At 57.2% G+C, this 19,511-nt stretch overlaps 1 protein-coding gene across 5 annotated transcripts in view; it reads left to right on the top strand.

Annotated features, from left to right (window-relative positions):
- Window positions 1-19,511, top strand: part of POC1A (POC1 centriolar protein A) — a 69,485-nt gene that overhangs the window by 10,940 nt on the left and 39,034 nt on the right. For all 5 annotated transcript variants that reach the window (XM_047692708.1, XM_047692674.1, XM_047692701.1 and 2 more), the window contains exons 7-9: window positions 4,434-4,567; window positions 14,016-14,084; window positions 15,923-16,021. In XM_047692708.1, the coding sequence (XP_047548664.1) occupies window positions 4,434-4,567; window positions 14,016-14,084; window positions 15,923-16,021 (302 nt within the window). The remainder of the gene's footprint in view (window positions 1-4,433; window positions 4,568-14,015; window positions 14,085-15,922; window positions 16,022-19,511) is intronic.

Below are 19,511 nucleotides of genomic sequence, written 5' to 3' on the forward strand. Positions count from 1 at the left end.
AGACCCTTTGATTCCTGGGACTGTGTGTGGTCAGCAAGCCCCGCCTGCCCATGTCCAGCTGCCCCGTGGTCGCGTGCATCACAGAGGACACTTCCTGTCCCTTGCTGGGTCTTCAGGACTTAATTCGGGCAACAGCAGGCAGCTGGCACCATTTGTCTCAGGCAAGGAGTTCTTGGCTCTAGCCTGTCAGTGTGGGGAGCGGTTTTGGTTTCCCAATTCAGCAAGGAGACAGTGAGGCTGCTGGAGCCCTGGGGGTGCCAGGCCCCACGGAGGTGGGTTCAGCTCCATATGCTCTGAGCCCACATTAAGGCTGTTCAGACATCTGAGCAGCAACCCCCATCCGGAACTCATAATGCGGTTTGTGGCTCACAGGCACGTGCGGGTCCGCTGTCCAGTGATGGGCTGGGGGTGGGGGGTAGGCGAACAGGACAGGGCTACTCCCCATTTCATAGATGGGCAGTTTGAGGCTTGCCCATGGTCCCGCAGCTGGGAATCTGGGGATCTGAATCTCCAACGGAAGGCCTCTGAGTGTAGCGACCACATGCTGCCTTCCTTACACCATGTTGAATCTCGTGATTTGCTTCCTGAGGTCCCTGGGAGGCCGTGGCTCTGCCTTCTCCCAACATTCTAGTTAGAGCTCAGAGTCCCAGGTTCTCTGTCCCCTGGTTCCTACCACACCCCTCCACCTTACCCCAGATGTGGTCGTGGAGGGTGTTCAGGGGGCTGTGCAGTCAGTGGGGTGGGCCTGTATTCTTTGCTTGACATTTGGAGACCAAAAGCATTGGTCAGGAGGGCAGAGCACTGTCCCACATAACCTGGCCTTCCCACATGGCATCCCTAAGTGGGCATTTGTGGGACATTCACACGGAGGCAGGTTTTGAGCACCCTTCCCTGCTGGTATCAGAGCACTGTCATTGTGTGACTCCGTGGCCCCTGGAAACCCAAGGTCGCTGGTGACGCCAGTGGCACGTTGTGAGAAGCTGCCCCAGGTGAAGCGAGCCGAGCCCTTTGTGAGGGTGGTGGACTGGGCTTCGGCCTGGTGTGGCCTGCCTTACAAAGCTACCTCCTTACAAAGCTGCATCCTGGGTAGCTTTGTGTGGATGCCTGGGACTTCTCCGGGCCCCCTGGTCCATCTGGAGCCCACTGGGGAGTGGGCTGGGTTTGCGGAGGGCTTGTACATGCAGCGTTGTTGGGCAGCGTGGATTGTGGGTACCTAGGACTCTCCTTAGGCCACGTGCTGCCCATAAGCGATGGCCAGTTCCCGGTGCAAGGGTCAGGGTCTGCAACGGCCTCCGTCCCATCCTCTCTGGGCTCCTGGTGACGTGTAGAATCTTGATGTTGGCGTGTCTCTGACCGTGGGTTGGAATGTCTTCCCTGGGGCACCCCCCCCCTCCCCCGGTCACTCGACACTGATCGCTGCATTGGAAGCAAGAAGAGGGCCTGGAAGCTTTGAGCTTGATCAGAAGTGGATTGTTTTGGACAGTCACTGCTTGGGACTTTATGGCGGGAGCCTCCCTGGGGGACTGTTGTGCAGGGCTGATTGTTCGGATGAGGCCTCCCTAGAATGTGTCTCCCACCTCCGTGGAGCGGGAAGGGCTGCCCCAGGCTGGTGGGGCGGTGGGAGAGGGAGGAGCATGGGGAGGGCCAGGCAGTGGGTCCTGGTATCTAATACATCCTCATCCCCCAGGCTGAATGCTCTTCTGGAGTAAATGGTTCCAGGTGTTTTCATCCCAGCAAGGAGGGCTTTGATATTCCTGCTGTTTAAAATGGAGCAGGACTTCTGGTGCCTGTCTCTGGGGGAGATTCCCTCTGTGGGGTAGACCTGTCCAGCTGGGAGGCCCTGCATGGTATCCACATCCTGACCAGCGGCCCTGGCAGTGCGGGGAAGCCCTGGACTCCGTGAGCTCGCCCTCCCCTGATCCACACCCTCCTGCTCCCTCTGCTGCTCTGCCAGCTTTGCCTCAGCTGGGGTGAGGTGGTGTTCATTCCAGGACAGGCTGCCAGGGGCCACAGAAATGAGGATAGCCTGTCCTTCTCCAGGCGCAGGGAGGTAGACGTGCCAGGAGCAGCATTTGAAGGGGTCCTGGGGAGGTAGAGGTGGGGCAGGCTGCCTCGCAGAGCTGTTCCGCTGGGGGGCTGAGGGGTTGAGGGTGGCGGGCTCCCCTCCTCCCACCCCACGTCACTGCCAGCATGAAGCAGCAATCTGGCGAGCATCAGTGGCCACTCGGGAGTGCAGGGCCCTAGCTCTTAGCTTGTAGACGCCCGACCTAGAGGGCTGGTGGGAGGGTGCTGAGCCAGACTGGGCTCCTGCCTCCCTGGGCATGACTCACTCTTTGGGGGGAGGGAAAGATTCACTTTTTATCATTTACCCAGTTGTGTAATAACAGTGACTGTATTCTGATGGTTAAAAAAAAATCTGGGACACCTGGATGGCTCAGTCGGTTAAGTGTCTGCCTTCGGCTCCGGTCATGATCCTAGGGTCCTGGGGTCGAGCCCCACATTGGGCTCCCTGCTTGGCGGGCAGCCTGCTTCTCTCTCTCTCCCTTTGCCTTCCCGCCCTGCTTTGCACACACACGTGTCCTCTCTCTCTCCCAAATTAAAAAAAAAATCTGGAAGTATACAGAATAAAAATGAGAAGTCCCATATTCCTGTCCTCCCCAGAGGACTCTATAGAAGGTCTCTATTTAGAGCTTCTGTCCACTTCCCTCTGCATGTGCGTGTCCCCTTCCACATGTGGGTACTGGCAGTCACATTCTATGTTACGCACATTCTTTCTGCTTCTGCTTGTGGCTGGCTCCTGCCTGTTCAGTTCCCGATGGGGTCAGCTGGGGCTGAATTCTTTGGCTCTCCATGCCCCAATTCTTGGCAAACACTGAGAACCCTGACCTCGCCCACCTCCGATGGCCTCGAGTGTGGGGAGTGTGGCAGGCTGAGGGCTCTGTCCTCTGTTTCTGTGGAGCCCCTGTCAGTGCCTCTGTAGGCTGGCTCGCAGAGCTCTGGTGCCGGGAGAGTACTCAGACGGAAACGCTGTGTTATGTAAAGCCCTGGCTGTCTCCCCTAAGTGTGCTTGGGAACTTGTACGCACGCTCCGCAGGCATGCTGGCACATTAGCTGGGCTGGTGTCTGGGGGGCTCCCTGTATCCCCGTGGGCTCTGCGGACGGCCGACCTGTGGCGGGTGTGTTTCCGGCCTGACGCTGGTTGTTGCGACCTCCCAGGGCCAGGCTGAGGGGCTGGTTTTAGGATTTGTCTTTCTGTTTGCAGCAGTTCTGATTCGGCAGGCCACGGTTATCTCACCCTCACTGGGGTCCCCGACCTGGGCCATGGATGAAGGCACTGAGGTCTTCTTAAAGCAACTTCTTTAAGAAGGTGTAAGGTAGCCGGTCCTCATGTTGTCGTCCCCACATGGCCTGCCTGGGTCCAGCTCACCAGCCGCTTTCTGAGTCCTGCTCAGTGTCAGGTGCTGAGCCGGGAGGCCAGGACCTGACACAGCCCCTGCCTGATAGAGCACATAATCTCATGGGGGACCTGGCCACGAGTCAAAGAGCTACACCGAAACGTGAAAGACTGCGGTGAAGAGTGCACCCACCGGAGCCTCATGGTGCTTTGGGGGGACAATTCAAGGGGGTGGCTCTGATGAGATCGGGAGGCTTCCTGGAGGAGGTGACTCAGCAGTGAGCTTCAAGGTCGGGGCTAGAGGTGGGCAAGAGTCTCCCAGCTCTCTGTGGAACAGCTGGGGAGCTGACGGGCTGGGGTGGCTGGATTGCGCAGAGTGAGGGTCCCCAGGGTGGAGGGGCTCAGGCCGGGCCACTAGGGGAAAGAGTCACACAGATGAGGGGGAGCTATGGAGTGGGTAAAGCGGCAGGACCTGGAAGCTGTGGGTGACAGCCGGGGCAGTAGAGAGGCCCACCAGGGACAGAGGCCTCATGGGCAGGCCCCTTCCCACTGTGCCTCAACCCGTGGGTGCTGAGGTAGAGCAGGAGAAGCGGACACAGCATGTCAGGGTGCTTGATCAGGGTCCTACGGTGAGGGACAGTGGGGAGGCGGGATCGGAAGCCAGGCCTGACTGGCTCCGGAGTGTGCGTCTCACCATCTGCCCACCTGCCTCGAACCCCCATTCGGTTTCCCCTAAGTAGTGGTCGGAGAGACAGAGTGGACGCTACATTTGAGCACTTCGTTCTGCTCCAGCTCAACTGCTCCATGCACTGAGGACAGGCATCAGGAGACACAGGGCAGGCAGGAGCCCATGTGACAAGGGCGCGGGCAAGTCCTCTGCCTCTCCCAGGGGCTGTTGTGGGGCTCCCCTTGTCATCAGAGCTGTGGCCACCCTGGCCTGGTCCCGAGCCAAGCCTCGGCCGGCCCCAGTCGCCCATCTTCAGGCTCTGGCTGCATCCCCGGGCCTCCTGCCAGCACCTGACTGACGTCCCCCCTCTAGTGCACAGCGCAGCGGTGAATGCCCTCTCCTTCCACCCGTCCGGAAACTACCTGCTCACTGCCTCCAGCGACTCGACCCTGAAGATTCTGGACCTCATGGAGGGCCGGCTGCTCTACACACTCCACGGGCATCAGGTGAGGGCATCAGCCCGGCGCTCGGTGGTGTGGAGGGAGGCAGAGGTGCCGTCTAGAGGCCCATGTGGGTCTAGGGAGTGGCCCTTCTCTTGGCACCCCTGCTGGGGATGGTTTCTGTGGTCCCCTCACAGCCTGGGCAGTGGGGTAAGATGCAGAAACAGGTTCACCCCTCACAGGACATATGACCTCTGGCAGAAGTGCTGGGGCTGGTACTATAGCTGAGAAGGGAGTCCAGGGGTTAATTTTGGGGGTGGGAGAGGCATCTGGACATGGTCACACTTCCCCCAGGGGGCTGCATGGAATCCGTCCCTCAGTGACTAGGCTAAGGGACAGCTGGCAGTTCATACAGCCCCGTGCGGGCGTGTTGTCCTCTTGGGCTCTCTGCTTGTGCAGTCCATTCCCTGTCCATTCCAGTGTCCCTTGGGTCCAACATTTGAGTAGAGGCCTGGAACTCCTGCCCTGAGTGGGGGTCTCTTGGGGGTTCTCCAGACAAGATGCCTTTGGAGACAGAAACCACAGGTGTCTCTCAGGCAGGTGATAAGGGAGGAAATCTTCGTGTGTGTGTGTGTGTGTGTGTGTGTATGTGTGTGTGTGTATGTGTGTGTGTTGGTGTTTGCGAATTCCTGGAATTGAATGGAGGAAGCAGAGACCTTTTCTCGGAGTGACTTTTACCAGTGTAGCCAGTGCCTGGACTCCGTGGGCGGCCACTGACCAGCACTAGCCCCTGTGGGCAGGCCATGGGGAGGTGGGCCGCTTGCAGTGCCCAGTCAGGAAGTGTGGCTGAGCAGACCAGTCACTGGAATGTCTCCAGTTGGGACATAACTGCCACCACCAAAGTGGACAGGGAGTGCGGAGACCAGAGCTTTCTTTTAGTTCATCCCCTTTTCCACCTGTGAGTGGGAGGCAGGCAAAGAGGAGAGCGGGGATGGACTCTTGAGGGCTGAGGGAGGCCTGCTGTGCTCATGCATCTCGTGCTGGCAGTAAGGTGTGAGGCGTCTAGGCTGGTGCTCTGGTTTCTCCTGCCCTCTGAGTCGGCCATGTGGGGACCATTGACCATGGCTTGGGGAGGGGGCGGGGAGTGTGGGCCTTTTCTTCTGCTCTCTTGGGACTTGGAAGGCTGCCTGCTCCCCTCAGCCCATGTGACCACTTGTGCTCCCTGTCACATGTCTGGAGTGCAGGACCGGTGGTCCCCTCCCCGGTCCCCTCCCCGCAGCAGCCGGCCCATCTAGGTGTAGTATCTGGCCTCCGGGCAACTGCTGGGAAGCCACCCTGTCAGCCCTTTGGCAAATCGGTTGTTCAGACTCATGTGTAACCGGTTTGGGCTCTTCAATAACCAGGAGGACATTTTAAAACCACATGAATTGTTCTCTCCCCTCCAACTCCCCACAGAAAGAAAAAGCAATATCCAGAAACATCACGCAAACAGAGGCATGCCAAGTGATCACCTAGGGCTTTTGGGATGTGTGTGTGTGCGTGTGTGTGTGTGTGTGAGAGTGTGTGAGGGTTCTCTTTTAAACTGTTAACTCACCTCTCAGCCTAATAAGCCTTAAATGTGGTGTCTAGAATGCCAGTGCCATGTTCAGGCACAGCATTGAGCACGTAAAGGAAACCTGTTGACGTTCTCCTGGAGAAGTGACACAGGGAACGAGGGAAACTGCGCAGTGGTTTGTTGGCTGTGGAACCTGGAGATGTGGGAACTAGGCTAAGGGACAGCTGGCAGTTCATACAGCCCCGTGCGGGCGTGTTGTCCTCTTGGGCTCTCTGCTTGTGCAGTCCATTCCCTGGCCCGTCTCTCCGGGGAGCTGTGCACCTGGACTCTTCGGGGACTTGAGCATTCATGTTCTGTTCCAGGAGGTGGCTGAGTGCCCCATCAGGCCCAGGTAGCACCAGCCACTTCCTGAAGCATGGGACTGAGCAACCCCAGGGCTCCTGAGTGGATCATCGGTGCCTTGGGCTTCTGTCCTACAGGTGAAGACGGTGGATTTGAAAGTACTTCCGATCCCGGTGGGGGCAGCCGAGGCCCAGGGAGCAGTTTGGAACTGTAGGGGTGCACGCAGCTTCAGGTGGCAGGGCGAGGACTGGTGTTCAGGTCTCCACGGTTCCCACCCTACTCACTTGCCTCACACGTCTGGCTTTTAGCTGTCGAGTTGTGATTTCGCTCTTGTTTTGCGGTTCCCGGTCGGTGTAGGAGGCCAGCAGGCTTTGAGACCGCTTGTGTTCCAGCCTTGCCTGCGGCGTGACCTCATTCTGGTCCAGCAGGAGGGAACCCCGTGAAACTTAGGTTGGGACTTGGCAGCCCTCCTTGGGACAGTCCCCAGGCATGGGAGGGAAGAGCTGTGGGAGGGAAGGCTAATGAGTTGTTCTGCCAAGTGGAACGCACCTCCTCGTGCTTCTAGTTCCACACCTGGAAGAAGGGACAGCCCAGGCTCAGGGTCAGGCCTGCCGAGAGGAGCCAGCTGCAGGGGGCTAAGGCCAGCGGGAGGCAGTCCTTAGCCGGGAGGGCGCTCTGGGTGTATGCCAGGAAGTGTCTCTCTGTCCCCGTGTGAGGGCCAGGCCGGAGCCAGCCCCTTTGGGGGAACAGTGAGGGAGGGTCAGGGAGGAGAAGGAGGCTCAGGTCAGGCAGTGCTGTGGGGCTGACACTCTGACCTGGGTTGAGGCTAGAAGTCTGATAGGCCATTTCGTGGTCTCCTAAAGGCACAAGGGCACCGGGATGGAGGTGCTTGCCAAGTGCCAAAACTAAGGTCAGGATCACCTGAGACAGCCCGGGTCTCCCATGCTGCACTGAGGGCAGCTCATCAGCCCAGGAGTCTGGCCACAGCAGCAGTTTGCTGGTTGCTGTCTAGCACACAGTTGGCCATAGCGCCCATCAGCCCATGTGAAGCTGGCTCCCTTTGTGGGGTCAGGGGTGGATGTCAATCCTAAGTTCATTGTGGGCCTCAAGGATTCTGGTGTTTCTCTCCTGCAGTCCTGGCCTTGGGACTCTGAGCTTCAAAGGCTCATTCAGGGGAGGTAGCCGGGGACTGAGAGAGGCTTCTGCCCCATGGGGGCTCGATGCCACTTCGGCTGTCACCCAGGAATGGTTCCTTGGCTGCTGCTAGGGCCCGTGGGGGCTCTTCAGAGGCTGCTGCCACATGAGTGTCTTCGAGTGATTGAGCACCGGGTGCTGGGCCGAGAGCTGGGCAGGCCCTTTGCTCTCTGGAGCCCGGGGGTCCCAGGCCCTCAGCAGCTCTGCTGCTCCAGCTGTGAGGGCTCTCGGCAGTGAGGAGGCAGCTGATGGGGCTGGTGGGACAGGCTGAGGGGAGCCCTCTACCTCAGCCGATCTGCCCTCCCCAGGTGGAGGGTGGACGCAGTAGGGAGGGCACTGGCAGCCTGGATGGGGCACATTGCCTTCTTTCCTCCACCCTTGTCCCCAGGAATACCAGGGCAGTTTCTCTCAGCGGACTGAGCTAGTAAAGAGCCTGCACCAGTCTCCTTTGCCAGCGTCTTTGAGGAGAGTGCTAGGAGCCATTCTGGGGGGCGGGGCACAGCCTTGTCTGACAGGTGATGGTGCCCAGCTTTTTTAAGGAAATACCCCCATATCTCCAGGAACAAACAGCTTGTACCCACCCGTTTCTGGTTTCGAAAAGCCTACGGCTACTCTCCCACCTAGTTCAGCCGAAAAGCCTGAGCCTCAGGAGGCGGGAAAAAGGCTTTCAAGGTCAGACCATTCCAGCTTCGCCTCTTACCCTGGGACGTTGGGCAGGACCTTGAGCTCTTCCTTATTTGTAAGAAGTGCTGTGTCTGCCTCATAACAGGGGAGCACGTGTCTACACTCCCCAGCACCTGGCACGGTAGGTTTTTACAGATACTGGTCCTTTTCCACTTTAGGTTTTAGGAAGGATCCCAGGCTGCTCTAGGTGAGCGCTCGTTAAAAGGCCATTGAACGTTTCTGTTATGGGCACGGTCCTGGCAGCCCGCGTGGGCAGTCCTCTGTAGGAAAAGGAGTCGCTGGTAGGGGTCTCTGATGGGCCCGGCTCATAGCCACCAGCCCTGCCCTCTCGGGGCTGGGGAGTGCCTGTTTCCCTTCCCTCCATCACCCACAGGGTCTTTCAGGGGTTTATCTAGCTCTTCGTTTTGTTTGGGCTTGTCCTCATCTCCCCTAAAACACTCTCTTGCTTTGGCTTCTCTTTGGCCACACAGCTCCTGATACCTGTCCTTGTGCAGGCTGTCTGCCTCAGCGCACTTGTCCTGGCTGGTTGCTCTGAGTAGGTGTGGCTGTTAGTGCCTTGGTCCACAGGTCTGCCTGCTGGGCCCTTTAGTAGTCCCGCCCATCAGGCTGTCTTTTCTAGGGCCTGCCTCCCAGAGGATGGGCCAGGTATATTGGCAGGAGGCTGGCCAGGGTGCCATTGCCCTCTCGGAGGCTCCGGAGGGTCTCACTCTAGGGTCAGCCACGGCGGTGACCAGTTAAGCAGAAGGAAGATGGGTCCCTGCTTCTTGTTGGATCCAGTGCAGACTTCAGGATGTCAGAACACAGGGGTGTCCTCTGGCATCCCTCACCTTGCAGCAGGGGAGAGCAAGAGAAGGAAGAGCTTTCCCACTGAGCACAGCTGTTGTACTGCAGCCCCATGCCCCGCGTGAGGCCCCCATGTGGCAAGTGTGGGGGCAGTGTGCTAGAAATGCAGATTTATTTTTCTGTATTTTCTGAAACATAATCTTGAGCCATGCTCATTTGGTTTAAGTCCCCAGAGCTATTTGGGAGAGGATGGTGGGCGGGATGTGGGTGGGAGTTAAATCTGGCATTTCTGGCTAGGCAGTTGGCATTCGTGCTGCTGCGGAGTGACTGAGCTGCACGGGGACCACTGGGCACGTGGTTCCGTGCACCCCAGCTGGCTCGAGGGCCTAGAACCCCAACCCAGGGCTGCTGTCCACACCTGGGGCTGTGCTCTGAGGCTTGGTGCTTGTGAAATCACAGGCTCAGGGTATGGGGTCCACCAAGGTCACTGGGAGCTTGGGCCATGCCAGAACCGAGGCTGGGGCTGGGGAAGTGGCATTAAGGGGGGTGCAGGGTTGAGGAGGAGAGGGGGCAGTGTGACAGAGTGGCCTGGAGCACGTGGGCTGCCCCTCAGGTGGCTCCAGGTGGAAGGAAGCTCTCAGAAAGTGCCCTGCCCCCTTTGTTTCTTCCAGTGCTCTGTGGCCCTGGTGTAATCATTTCACTCTGGAGAATTACTTTTATGCTTGGGAGGCTCAGACCCAGTTTGGATAGTTGGGCACCTCCGGGGAAGGGTGAGAGCACATCAAGAGGGAGAACGGCTCATTTACTTCAACTTGTGTAAGCCAAGAGGTCAGCCTGGCCTTCTGTTCCCTGCCAGCAGCCCAGGGTTGAGGATTGGGAACCCGCATCCTTGGCCAAGGTCAGGAGAGAGCCTCAGCATTCCTGACCCCCAGCTCCTCCCAGAGGCCACTCCTTGTCCACAGGGTCACTACTCATACAGAAGAGTCAGCCACGGCAGGTGTCGGCGAGCGAGTTCAGGAGCGTCCCTGTTGTGGGGGTTGTGGAAGGAGCAGCCTGGGCACATCAGAGACCAGAGCTCCCACGCCAGGGGCTTCTCAGGCCTCCTTGGTCTCCATATCTTTGTTGGATGGTCACTTTTTTACCTCTGACTTGAGACATGTGGTGTGACATTCCTGTTTGTTTGCTGGCAGCCAGTGAAAAACATTTCAAAAGCCTTGGGAGGTGGTGGTGGGTGGGTTACTGGGCAGCGTAGCTATTGTGGCCACCGTGGTCAAAGTTTCAAGTGCACAGGGGCCTCGGGGAGTCAGGTGGAAGGGCGTGAGGAGAGCGGAAGGGCCTGGACAAGCTACAAGGGCTGGAGAGGGAGAATCAGTAGGACCTATGGGATCTAAACACTGTGGGTTCCTTTGTTTTGCCTTTTTTTTCCCCCCTTAAACTTTCTTTTTTTTTTTTTTTAAAGATTTTATTTATTTATTTGACACAGAGAGAGATCACAAGTAGACAGAGAGGCAGGCAGAGAGAGAGAGAGAGGGAAGCAGGCTCCCTGCTGAGCAGAGAGCCCGATGCGGGCCTCGATCCCAGGACCCTGAGATCATGACCTGAGCCGAAGGCAGCGGCTTAACCCACTGAGCCACCCAGGCGCCCTCCCCCCTTAAACTTTCTTGATTGATGCTTGATGCTTTGCCATGCGAGAGCAAAGAAAGCAGATTTTGTGGGTCCCTTGGGTTGGAGGTTGTCAAGGCAGAGACAGTATGTGTTAAAGTGACTGGGTGGGAGGCCAGGCTGTGTCCTGTGCTTGTGACGACCGAGCAGAATCATCTCACTGAAGCCTGACTGGCCAGATCTGGAGAGGGAGGGAAGGATCTGGTTGGACCTGTGAGGGGTCTCTGCCAGTAGATGTGGCCTGCAGGCGGATGGGGACCAGGACGTCAGGCAGGTGGGCACCTCCGGAAATCAGAGCACACTGCTGAAGTCTCAGCCAAGAGCTCAGACTCACGCTCAGGAGTCACTGCAGAGGCCCCTCTTGCCTCTGGTGCAGAGACTACTCGGCGCCATCCCTGGCCCGAGCCAGTGAACTAATGCACCGAGAGTGACTAACTGAAAAGAGTAAGCCACCCTGAAGGCAGAACGATCTCAGAGATCACGGCAATCCCATCTGATCGTTGTCAGTGATAAAAGGGACCCCCCCCCCCCCCGCCACCGCCCCAAGCCATGGTGGTTTGGAAGCTAGAATGCCCGCCTAAATGATTGCTGGGCTGAAAGAGAATCACAGTGGAAACACCGTCTGGAGGTGGCTGCCAGTCAGAGTACTGCATGTTGTAAACTTTGGGGGTGTAGCTAAAGTAGTAAATCGGAGGCACACGTGTAGCCTTAAATGAGTTGATTCAAAACTGAGAAAGATTGGAAAAAATCGAATCAAGAGCTCAATGCCGAAAGTCGATGAAAGATCCTGAAGGCAAGATGAGACCCTCTGGAGCTTGTGGTGAGGAGCAGTGAGCAGGCTGATGGGGCTGGAGCACCAGTGAGGGCAGGAAGCGGTGCGGGGTGGGGGGGGTCTGGCGAGGTCGGTGGGGACAGGGGTTGTCTGGGCCCTGGAAAGGGTGGGATGAAGATTGTCAGTGGTGGAGAAGCCCGGGCTGCGTTCCAGTCCCTGCTGGCTCTGGCCCATGGCAGAGCTCTCTTTGTGGGCCTCAAACAGGCGAGAGCCTCCGTGGAAGGGTGTTCCCTCTGGGAACGCAAGGTACAGGAGCCAAGCATCCTCTGGGTAAATGGGCATTACCGGGGAGGACTGGGGTCCTGCCGCTACTGCTTGCCTGCTGCTGGCACCAGCCCAGGAGTGTCTGGGCATTTGGACTCTGGGGAAACCTCCAGCACCTGCTCTCTGGTCCCAGCCCCCCACCAAGCCGCAGGCTGCCGGCTGCCTTCTTCAGGGGTGCTGCTACTGCTGGCCTCCGGCATCTTGTCCCCAACTTGGCATCTGGTGGTTGAGTGACAGCAGGAAAGGAGACTGATGAGTATTTGTTTGGTTCCTTAGTTGCTGTGACCTCGTGGAAACTGGCTATTCCTCCATGAGTTCCAGGCAGGCAAGAGCCTGGCTCCTTTGACACTCCCGTGCCCTGGTTTCCTTCTCTTTTCCCTCTCCCCTCTTTGTTTTTCCTCAGAATGAAAATAGTTTTGTTGTTTTGTTTTTATATTAACATAGCAACACCACATACTCATTGTTTAAGAATTCAAAGTTTGGGAAATTACAGGATTTCCAAGAATCAAGTAAGAGTCATCTGAAATTTTCTCCCCCCACCACCCCGGAAGTCCTGTTCACCCTTGGGGGTTGCCACCCTGAAAGAGTATCTCAGGGATGCTCGAGCTGCCCCCTCCCCCTCCTGCACTCAGCCCCGCCCTGGCAGCCCGTGATTCCTTGCAGCTGGCATTTTGCACCGTTCTCAGTTATACAGATGGATCTCCTTTGTCCTACTGGATGGCCAGGTAGGGCTCCCTGGCTGCATTGATCCCCGGGCGCTTGGAGCCCCACCTGTGAGAGAAGGTGGGGAGAGGCGCAGGGGAAAGGGGCAGGACCTTTCAGGCCTTGGTCTCCCTTCTGGGACATGTCACCTGTAGGGAGGGGTCAGCATGCAAACCATCCTCCGGAGATTAAGTGGGTTAGTGCACAGCAGTGGTAAATGGCCCCGTACTACCTTCTTCCTCAGCACCCTCATTATGGGCATCTTGGAGAGGAGGAGCCATGGGTAGATTCAGGAAGTGGAAGAATGTTCCGTCCTGCTGAGGATGCTTGGGCCCGGGGGGTGGCTTTCCACCTGCCTGTCCTCTCTGGGCAGGCAGAAGCCCACAGATTCCTGTTTTAGCCCATAACTTGTCTGGTCTTTTCTGGTATCGAGCGGAAGGTGCATTCTAGTGTTGCCCATGGCCAGAGGCACCCACTTGGGCAGCTGGGTCTCTTGCTGCTCCCTGCTCTGGTCTGGAAGAACAGAGGTGGCCTTTGTGACGGGGGCCATGCTGTCGTCAGTTAGGAGAGAAGCTCTTTTTTCTGGTTTTGCTTGAGAGATGCCAGGTACTAGCAGACGGACTGTTTGGCTAGGAGGGATTGGTGGCTCACCGTGTCGTGTAAACAGACTCGCTTCGGGCATCTTTCTGCTGTGGATGTCAGGCGTGTGGGAAAGAGCCTTCCCCCTTTCCCAGGAGACCATGCCCTGCTCTTCCAAGCCTGGATGTGCTCCCGGGCCCTCCAGTGCTGCCTGCGCTGATCTGGCATCCCCCTTCCCACAGTCATCCAGACCTTCAGCCCCGGGGAAGCCAGAGTGGGCCTTTCTCTCTCCAGGGTCCTAACATAAGGCAGGTGACGTGCATTTTAGGGGGATGTATCTTGTCGCTCCTGTGCTCAGGCACATTTGATAATCCCTTCCCCAGCCCCCTTCCTGCCCTGCTCTGGCCTCCTGTGTCCCCTGGACTCCCTGACAGCACCCTGCTTCTGCTCATCGGCTCCTGCTTGGGGCCATGCGCTTCTCTGCTCGGCTATAGGGCGGTGTGGGGGAGAAAGAAGCACAGCCCTAGGCCAGGAGGACCAGGTTCTGGAGCCGGTGCTAGGCCCGGGATGAGTCAGGGCACCTCTCTGACCTCCAGCTCGCCCTTGGGAAGTGGGGACAGTGATGTCAACCCAGCAGAGCTGTCAGTGTCCACTGTCCTGCTCACTCCTCCCTGCCCACCACGACCCTGTGGCCTGGCCTTGTGCTGTCAGTGGTGCTTGGGAACAGAGGACTCAGCCTTGACACTCGAGGCTGAGCTCTGACAGGTGCCTCTGCGAAAGCTTGGGGAGGACTAGGGGCTCCATGAGGCCCAGCCCTCGGTCCTCCCGCTGCTCTTGTTCATGAGCTGGTTTTCTTCCTGTGCTTTTAGAAGCTAGAGTGACCTTTGGTGTTTGTTCTTTTCTGTTTGTTCTGATAGGGCCCAGCCACCACTGTTGCCTTTTCAAGAACGGGGGAGTATTTTGCTTCTGGAGGTTCTGATGAACAAGTAAGTAAAGGACAGCGTGAGCAACGTTGGCTTATACTTACAGAAGGGCACAGGAGGTCAAGGTGCCTTGAGGATGGACCAGTTCTTGCCAGCTTCCTTGGTGGCTTTGAGTGACCATGAAGGCTAAAACTTGGGCTGAGGTGCTCAGACCTGGGGTGTTCCACTTAAGAGCTCTTTAAGGGGCCCCATTTTCAAACTGTTTGGCTGCAGGGGGAAGACACGTGTGAGGAGGTCCTGTCCCATTTTGTCACCCTTTGTGCCGAGGCTTTCCGCCTGTCAGCCCTGGCGCCTCCTGCCCAGAATGTTCCTTCACTTGGTGCTGGGCCTCACAGCTCTGACTGCTCAGCCCAGGAAAGTCCCATTGGCCTCCCAGCAAGCCCCAGCCCCGGCCCCATGGACAGATTCAGGTTGTCTGCCAGGAAAGCGGAAGGTGGTTGGAGGCTTTTGTGGCATGGCCTGGATAAGAGACCGTGGGCGTCTTCCCTTCCCAGCACCAGCTCCTGTGCTAACCAAACGAGGGAGGAGGAAGGCCCAGGGGACCCCTGAACTGTCCCCGAGTGTGGAGGCCTGGCTCATTGCTTAAACAAGGGAAAAGTCGTACAGTAAGGTCACACTATAAATAGTCCTGGTAAAAGAAAGTCACAGGGTACAAGAGGAGGCCTAGTAGAAAGTAGGGCTTCTGCCCACTCTGGCCCCTCCTCAGGCTGTCCCTGTGAGCAGCTCCCTGGCTGCCTTCTGAAAGTCAACTCCAGAGAGCCTTTGCGGAGAGGCATGCGAATCTGTTCCCCTCCCTGGAGTGTAGTCAGCAGCTGGACCAGTCCCTATAAACAGGGTGGGAGGGGTGCTAATTCTGTTTGTATACAGGAGGAGGAACAAAGGCCTCAGTGCCTGTCAGTCAGGGGGCAGTAAGCGGTGGGCTGCCCTGGGAGTGGGGTGCGGCCTCCCACAGAACAGGGGTTGTGGCTGCTTCGCAAGCAGGGAGGCCTCTCAGGTGTGGTGAGCTCGCATCTGACAAGGATTCAGGACTCTCTGGGGCCTCCGCTGAGCACCAGCCACACTCCGTAGCTCCTGACACATTGTAAGTGACCCTGGTGCAGGGCAGCCACCTGGGGCTGACACCTTCTAGCAGGAGCTCTCTTGCTCCCCAGCAGGGCCATTTTCCAGCCTTTTGCTGGGGGAGCCTCAAGACGCGACGCTCCTTCAAGCGGAGCCGGGAGTGATGGGTGTGTTACCCACGGCTCCCGGGCTACCAGTGTCTGTCGAGCTGTCTCCTGTGAGATTGGAAGTAACATCATCCCGTCTTCACGGATGAGGAACCGGAGGCACAGAGAGGTTGAGTGCCTTGCCTGGAGCCACACAATAAAGGGTGGACCCAGGAATTTAACCACAGTCGTCTGGTGTACCTTAAGGCCAGGCCGCGGCCCTTGGGAGCTTCTGTTTTGTGGGGAGAGAGACAGAGAAATTGAGTAATTGTTGAGTCTGATGCTATGAAAGAAATCACTAGAGGGCTATGATAAACATTAGCAGGAGACCAGGACAGTCTCTCAGAAGATGCTGCTGAAGCAAGCGCTATAGCACAAGCAGCTAGTAACGCTGATGCTGGGACACTCCAGGAAGGGACAACAAAGGGCAAAGGCCTAGGGACAGCATGCAGTAAGCCCACACGGTGGCCAGTCCACAAAGTCGGGGAGGTGTGGCAAGTCCCAGAGTTGAGCGGGGCTGTCAGGTGGGGACTGTCTTGCAACTTTGGCTGGGGTGGGGGGTGGGGTCACCTCTGGGCTCATTTCTTCCATGAAGTAGGGCTGGTGTGATGTCTGTGTGCCTGTTGCTCTCTGCAGGTGATGGTCTGGAAGAGTAACTTTGATGTTGTGGATTATGGAGAAGTCCTAAAAGTGCACAGGCCCCCAGCCCCACTGGCCACATCCTCTGGGAATCTGGTAAGTGGCTCAGCAGGCATGTCCCGAGCCCTGAAACTCTGGTGGGTCATGGTGAGCGGCAAATCATACTTTGGCACTTGCTGCACTTTGTTTCAAATCTAGAATGTACAAACAAGACATGAGGACCACTGGGTGCGACGTCCTGTGCTGTCTGGTGGGGGGAGTGTTTGCATGGCGCAGGCTACTAATGGTTGAGGAGAGGGAGGACCTGTCCCATGCCCGAACCTTGGGCCGAGGACCCACTGGAGAGTTCCTAGAGGGAGTGGGGCCTGAGCCACAGCTGGGACGGATGGGAAAGGCCCAGCCTTGTTGCTTTCACTTCCCTTTTTTTTTTAAACCATGGAAAGGAAGTTCCTCAGCCACAAACTGTTTTTAGTATCTTTCTTGGTAAAAGGGCATTTAGTGTTCCTGAATTAAAATAGTTAGCGGCAATTTTTGACAGATACTTTTGGGGAAAATTTGATAACTGACATGATCTCATTGAATAAGGTTGCATTCCGCTGTGGCTGAAGTTAAGTTGTCAAGCCAAGGGTGTGGAGCCCTGAGGGTTTTAAGCCCTAGTGGCCGCAGGGTGTTTAAATCTCTCCCTCCCAACCCTGGAGGCAGTGTAGCCTCTCCCACCCACGGAAACCAGCCTGAACAACAGGAAACGGCTTGCCCAAGGCCCCCAGCAAGTCAAGGCTGGCCCAGAATAGAACCAGGAAGCCTCTGAGTCCATCCTGGGCTTGCCTTGGCTCCAGCAGAGGGATCCCCCACCCCAGCCTGAGACGACACACGCGTGCACACACACCCATTCTGTGTGTTGGAGCTACCTCTAGGAATAGGCCAGGTTGAGATTTAAAGCTTTTCTTTCGAGGGCGGCCCTGGGCTGGGAGGTTTTGTTCTCTCACGACATTTGTTAACGAGTAGCCGATTCTCAGCTTTGGGGTTTGGTGGGGATGACTGGGTTGCATTGCGGCCTGCTTGCTCCTGTTTGGTCTTCTGCCTAGAAAGGCATTTCTCAAACTGCAGGACTGGGATCCTGTGGGGTGAGGACCCTCTCCCCTTTAGCTCCCCCATCCCTCTCCCCTCTAGTTCCCCCATGTACTGGGCATTCAGTGAGCCGAGCCCAGGCTGGGCGGGTCAAGTTACTACTCTCATTCTCAGATAAGATGCCTGGGGCTTAGTCACCTGCTGGGATGCCTGGACCTGGGGGCTCACCACACTGGCCCCTCTGAGCAAGGCTGACCGAGCTAGAAACTGTAGGTGGCACAGGGCTGTCCAGCAGCTCGCCCCCATCTCAGGAGAGGGCACAGCCACCTGCCTCTTGGGAATGGTTAGTAATCAGCAGCAAGGGGAGAATCCCATATTCTTCTTGTGGTTATTAGGCAAGTGGCTTGGACAAGCTGCCTCTTGTCCCTTCAGTCTTGCTCAGATAAGGGGCATAGAGCATCCTTGCGCTCCAGAACTGTGGGGCTTAATACTCTAGCACGAAGGCCTTCAGCGTAGGGGAAGCCAGCAGGACAGGGCAGTGTTTGGCAAGGATGGGAGACTAGCTCACCAGTACTCAGGAAAACCATGTGTTCCCATACTGCCTGCTGGCCCACGACGGAGCTATGGCCACAGTTCCCCTGGATGTCACCACGTGGTGCTTACACAGGGGAAAGGTTATGGGCTCTGGGGTCAGAGAACTGGGTCTGAATCCTGGCCGTGTGGTCCCAGACGAAGCACCCATTCTTCCCATACCTCTGTTTCTACAACGGGACCTGAGTACTCCTGCAGGCAGGCTCTGAGGCCCCCATGTGGGACATAGGTGAACTTTACTAATCCACACAGCGACAGGACTTATTAGTCCTAAAATTGTTGTTTATGGCTTTTCCTTTATTTGTCACAAGCCCCTTTGCGACACCGAGGCAGTGTATGGGCCCTCATCCAGACAAACACCCATGCCCAAGGGTACACACCACGTGGAGTACACGTCTAGGGGTGTCTCTGATCTCAGGACTCCCAGGCCAAGAGGAGGGCTAAGGGGTTTTTGATTGGTTTGTTCTGTTTTATGTACATGACATAAGATTTCCCTTTTGAACCATTTGAAGCGTGCGGTTGAATGGCGGGAAGAGCATTCACCCTGTTGTTCAGCCATCACCACTGTCACCCACAGTTTTCCAGCCCCCGCCGCCCAGGAGAGCCCGTTGGCCCAGTCCTACCCCGTGGTTAGGTTTGCCCCTGTGGTGGGAAGGGAAGCTGACAAGTACAGTCTCACCTTTCCTGCCCCAGGGCTTCCCTGGCACTGAGTTGTTGACCAATCCCATGGCTGGCCAGACTGTCACCACTCCCCCGGGGAGCTCAGGTCATCTGCAGCCACATGCCAGGAACTGGTGCACCCGATGAGCTCCCGCCCCTCCCGCGGACCCCACCCTGGCCCTATGAAGGCTGCAGCGGGGGCTGTCCTGGGCCTTGCAGGATGCTCAGCAGCTCCTAGGCCTCTCCCCGCTGGCTGCCGGTAGCATCTCCCCACCCTTTGTTGTGACAGCCCCAGACGTCTTCAAACATTGACAGATCGCTTGGGTGGGGGGCAGGATGGCCCACCCGCTGAGAATCGCTACCCTAACTCCTGCCTCAGGAGTGATCCCAGAAAGGCAGTGAATGCAACAGCAGGAGGGTAGGAATCAGGTGGGTCCGGGGCGTCTCTGTGGCAGAAACAGCACGGCCACTGTGCGGAGGGTGGGCTGCCCCGAGCACGATGACTCTGGAGCTCCTGCCCCTGCTCGATTGGGCCAGATTTGGGCTTCACCCGGCAGCCATGGCTCAGGTCTCTAGACTCTCTCTAATAGAAGTCTATTTTATAGAAATGTCGTTTCAGCCTGTCAGACTTTGGGATCTTCCAGAGGTGACGGTAAACAAAAAAAAAAGACCTTTAGCAACTCTTTTTTTTTTTTTTTTTTTTTTTTACTTACCATTGGAGTGCGTTCTTGCCCTTCCTGCCTGCCGGCTTCCCTGGCCCTGAGATGGTAACCGGTGAGTGGTTTGGTGGCTGGCCAGGGTGGCCTGGCTCAGCCCATGCCCCAGGCGCTCTTGAACCTTCTGACCCCCTCCCCCTCCAGCTCTGTCTCTCCCCAAAGCCTAGGGCCCTAAAGCTGCCCGACACACACCTGGGCATTTGAGGATCTTAGGGAGCCAGCAGGCCAGATACTGTGTGTGTCACGGAGGATGGCATTCTAAAGCCAGAGGGCAGCCCCCCCCCCCCCCGCCCCCGGTGGACTATGGCCAGGGCAGCCCTGTGAGTGTGTGACAGCCCCTGTGCCCTGGAAAGCCCCCTGCCCTGGACCCCTGCTTGGACTGTAGCATTCAGCTCTCTCTCTTGGAATCGAAGGCCATCCTTGAGCTCACTCTGAACAGAGAGCTCTGTTCACTGCCAGAGCTATTTTCAACCTCTGGTTGAAATTCACAGCTTATTTTTAGGCACATTTCATGTTGAAAAGCACAAGCCATTTCCCAGCCCTTCAGAATG

The sequence above is a fragment of the Lutra lutra genome, chromosome 1 (genome assembly GCF_902655055.1).
Source record: "Lutra lutra chromosome 1, mLutLut1.2, whole genome shotgun sequence".
NCBI lineage: Eukaryota > Metazoa > Chordata > Mammalia > Carnivora > Mustelidae > Lutra > Lutra lutra.